This window comes from Triticum dicoccoides, chromosome 6B (genome assembly GCF_002162155.2).
Source record: "Triticum dicoccoides isolate Atlit2015 ecotype Zavitan chromosome 6B, WEW_v2.0, whole genome shotgun sequence".
Taxonomy (NCBI): domain Eukaryota; kingdom Viridiplantae; phylum Streptophyta; class Magnoliopsida; order Poales; family Poaceae; genus Triticum; species Triticum dicoccoides.
The window spans coordinates 485,107,298-485,111,972 of record NC_041391.1 but is presented as its reverse complement, the minus strand read 5'-3'; the positions used below and the strand labels follow the sequence as shown (position 1 = coordinate 485,111,972).

The following is a 4,675-nucleotide window of genomic DNA, read 5'->3' as shown; positions in this document are numbered from 1 at the left end:
TGGCCCTAAGGTCACGGGAGACGAGGCGGACTGACGGCAACGTCGGCGAAAGGCGGGGAAACCCTAATCTTTATTAAAACTGTGATCAAAATAGAAAATCACTACGTGAAGGGTATTCCTTGCAAAGATTATTTTCAATCTCCATCAGAATTTTGGTGGCGTTTTTTTGCAAGAGGGTGTGAGGTTTGCATATACGTGTTCTGTACCTGGATCTGTTTTTTCAAAAAAAAAATCTCTTTTGAATTGAGCGTTCAAATTATTGAACCGCTTTCAATCCTTGTATTACTCACGTTGAGATCTTCGAACCTAGAACCACTGGTGATAGATTCCATGATTTTTTTTTCCAGGAGCAACCATTACTCCCACTGAAAACTAACATATATTTCCCGAATTAAACATACGTGTACTCCACGTGTTATGTAGTTGTTCTCTCCCACGAGATAGTGTACTCCCATGCAACACAAGATACGAAACATACATGTGTTTCGCGACAGAACCCGCCTATGTGTGCACATCACACATGTGCTGCCGCTATGCATAACACAAGAAAAGCATGAAAAAGGGGAAACCCCAAAGGAAACCCCATAGAAAACCAGGGGAAATCACGTGCGCTCCTCACATGTGCCCCTCGCTCCCCATCACTTCCATTTAAATATCAAAATATCCTTATGAAAATCTGTATAGTATATATCAATGTTTTATATCTATCTCTCCCATTAGTCCCATACTAAATTTCTTTGCACATACGGATGTTCACATCAGCTCAGCTATTGATAGCCAATCCGGACAAAATTATAGTATGACATTAGCAAGTTGTACATGTATTCATATGTTACCATTTTTTGACATTAATGTATTCTTGCAAACGATATCACCTTATCAAGTCATGCATGTCATTTTTTTCAGAAGGAATCAAGTGATGCATTTCAAGTGCAACTTCATTTTTTCACGTTACTTTGTGTGTTCATAGATGTACCTTTGTGTGTTCATAGATAGTACATCTGTTAGACGCTAAGACCAACGCTAAGACCAACCCATATACTTCATGCTTCACATTTTTGTTATAGATGATGTCATGCAAAGTTCAAAAGTTTTTTTATCTTTTTATACATCATTTTGTCATTATACTCTCTTATATTATTATTTTATTTTTGTTGTTGTCTAAGCACCAATTTAATGCATTTGTTTTAACATGATTCCCACAACAACGCATGATGCATCATATAATCTTATATGATCAGTTTAATAACTAGAAGATGTTTGTCCATTGTAAACAGAAAAATATCGACTTATTAAAATGCTCATGTATTGTTAAGCCATTGGTATACTTGAGAAAAATGTGTTGCAGAACATATGTTCTCATGTTTAAAATAAATTCACATGTATTAAAATACATTTTCAAGAGAAAAAAATATACATGTGTTGCATCAAGAAGTATTCACAAATACCCCAAAAAAGTTTGCAAACATAAAAAAATAAATTCATGCGTTCTTCAAACATGTTTGAAAAAGGAAAGCTCATATATGTTAAAAACATATGTTCATGTTTTGAAAAGAAAATGTTTTATGTTTTTTAGAACAGCTGTTTGTTGTATCTCATAACAAAATGCATGTGTTTACCACAAAAATAAGAGTGCAAAATATATAAATAGAGAACAGAAAAAGAAAACCATAAGAAATAAAGACTTCACACAAAAAAAGAGATACTGATGCTGATTCAAAGTTTTCGCCACAGATACTATTCAGCCAACATTGACAGTAAAAATATATACAGTGCAAACACCATGCATAAAAAATGGCAAGAGTTCAGACTTACTTCAGACTTGGAAGTCATTTGACACTTTCATCTTCATCTATGAGAAAGGACAGGGATCCTACAGTAGATTGATACATTACAAGATGTTACAGTATATACTATACTATCCTGCGGCAAAGAGAAGACAACAGATGCTATCTCAACCATATTTGCGTGGTATCATCTTCAGCACCAACATATTGAATGCCTTCCTCAACTATGACAACATTACAAAAATGTATACCACATTCCCACCACACCTGCGCCAAAACTGCCTCGCCCTCAACTACTCCCCTCTAAAAGTGGTTGAGCACCAGGATCTATGAGATAAAGAGGAAGGGAAAATCAGCGTAACAGATAGGACACTACAAGTCTACAATTTGCCATCTCTAGAATAAAGATAAATGCAAGCTCAGCATCTTTATTATTACCTGCAGTTCCATTCGGCGTGTTACTTGAGCGATTCCTCCAGTTTTGCATAATCTGCTGAATCTCTGATTTCACAAGACCTGACAAACACGCACCGGCAATCAATGCACAAAGTATAAGCATTATGAACACTGAATCCCATCCAGTTTTTGAGATGAAGCCCGTCACAAATGGCCCCAAGGCAGCACCAAGCGATCCTGTCCCGTCTATGATTGCTGTGACAGTGGCCAACGCACGGGAATCTCCTTTGAGAGATTTGTGAGTCCCCAGATCAGCAGAAACTGCAGTTGTTATCAGAGCATAAGGTCCATTGACAAACAAGCCACTGATCATCATCAGGGCAATATTTGTCACTTTTGAAGTACTGCCATATGCATGAAAGGCGTAAAGAGATGGAATTGCCAGGTACATAAACATTGCTGCAGTAGTGGCCCTGGCATCGAGCTGATCAGACATGAACCCAGCGAGAATTCCACCAATGATTCCTCCTACATCAAACAAAACTGATAGATAACCAGCACCCGTGACCGACATGTACTTGCCTCCAATAGCTGGAAATATAAGAAGGTGTAAGTAGAACCGTAAAAAGGATTTAAAATTCAGAATCCAGAAAGGCACATAAGAGTGGATGAATATAGGAGAGATATACTAAAGTTGCAGCCTTTTATGGTATCAGCAATATAAGAAGGCAGCTAGAAGAAACAGGTCAAACAAATTACTATGCAGTACTTTTAGTAATGGATGGAAGAGAAGAACCCAGGCCTTTACCAAATAGTGCACATAACCAAAGCTACTGTACCCTTGAGTAAATTGTATCTGGTCTGAAAAAGCAAAATACTACAGTTGGATCAGATAAACAGGGCAACAATGTGAACATGTGATTCATGTTAGCATTATTCTGTTCAAAGCCAGATTTAAGATACGGCATGAATAATCTGGCATGAAATAAGTTCCTGCTACAATTTGCTTGGTGTCTATTGTGCACAAGATATACCATAATGCACATTATTACAGCATATCAAAGGCAATTACTGCAGCACCTTCAAAAAAATGGTGGCAGTCACTACAGCAACCTACATCCACAACTGGAATTCTGAAACCAGAGTTCAATAATAACGCACTGTTAATTCTAAAACTACATCATTAACTTCATCAAAGTCAATTCTGAAACCAGAATTCAATAATAGGATATAGATGCACTGTTAATCATACCAATAAATCTCCTGCACAGCTGGAAGATGGCAATTCAGATCAATCTAATGTCATAACGTGCATCACTGCGCCTGGTTAAGTCGCAACAGGTGGGCATACCAGTTTGGGTCAAGTAGAAGGGGAGCCAGTACAAGAAGGTGTAGGCGACCAGCTTCGCAAAGAAGAGGCAGGTCGCGAAGGTGAGCACCCCCGGGATAGAAAATGCCTTCAAAATCCCTACGGCATCCCTCCTGTCCTCTTCCCCGGCGCCACCGGCCGTGCTGGTGCTGCTGTCCTCCTCGTCGGTGCTCGCTCCACTGGCCTGCTTGGGGGGCCACGAAGCGAAGCCAACATCCTCCGGGTAAGGCGCTAGGAAGAAAAACACGAGAACGCCACCGAGCGCCATGAGCCCGCCCGGGACCACAAACGACCAGCCCCACCCGTATCGCAGCACGGCGGCGGCGATGATCGAGCCGCTCATGTTTCCGACGGAGGTGTGCGCGTTCCATATGCCCATTATGAGGCCGCGTCTCCGGCCGCCGAACCAATTGCCGACGATGGCAACGACCGAGGGCCAGCCGGTGGACTGGAGCAGGCCCGCGATTGCCTGGGCGAAGACGTAGAACACGAGGGAGTGCAGAGAGAGGAAGTATCCGGCGCCGAAGAAGGCGACGGCGGCGCCGCTCCCGACCATTCCGGCGGCGAGGAAGAGGCGGAGATCGAGGCGATCGCCGAGGTGGCCGGCGCCGAACATGCCGAGGGAGTAGAAGGCGAGGAACGCGACGTCGGTCTCGCCGAGGAGGGCGGGGTCGTGGAAGGGCGGCCAAGACTTGGAGAGCGCGCGCTTCACGATGCTGGGTGGCTTGCGGGAGGCGTGGTAGAGGGCGTAGGCGAGGAAGGTGAGCCCGAGCACGAGGCCGCGGTGGGCGTTGTAGGAGAAGGTGGGCAGGGTGCAGAGGCCCGGCGGCGCGTGGTGGTGCCGCGCCCGCGCCCGCGACGATGACTTTGGCATGGGCGTTGAGGGTGGAGGTGGCTCCGCCATGTCCGTGAGAGGGGAGGGGAAAATGGAGTGGGGGCCGGCGGTGAGGACGTGGCGGGGTAACCGGGCCCGTGCACGACACGCGGCCGAGACGGTTATGGGCCAGACTTTGAGTTGTGTTGCCCTTTTGCTTTCGTTTGTTTATACACGGTCTTCGTGTTTTGTGCTCTTTCTTCAAGTTCTCTTTGCTTCGCGTAATCGCTATATCAATCTTCATTTTTC

General features: G+C 43.9%; 1 protein-coding gene across 1 annotated transcript; it reads right to left on the bottom strand.

Annotated features, from left to right (window-relative positions):
• Positions 1-1,688: 1,688 nt before the first annotated feature.
• LOC119320435 (putative glycerol-3-phosphate transporter 4) lies at positions 1,689-4,466 on the bottom strand. Its single transcript, XM_037594530.1, has 3 exons — positions 3,535-4,466; positions 2,226-2,774; positions 1,689-2,114 (listed from the first exon to the last, which is right to left on the bottom strand). Exons 1-3 carry the CDS (start codon positions 4,454-4,456, stop codon positions 2,077-2,079), a joined length of 1,509 nt encoding a protein of 502 aa, XP_037450427.1. The 5' UTR covers positions 4,457-4,466; the 3' UTR covers positions 1,689-2,076.
• Between the last annotated feature and the right edge of the window lie 209 nt (positions 4,467-4,675).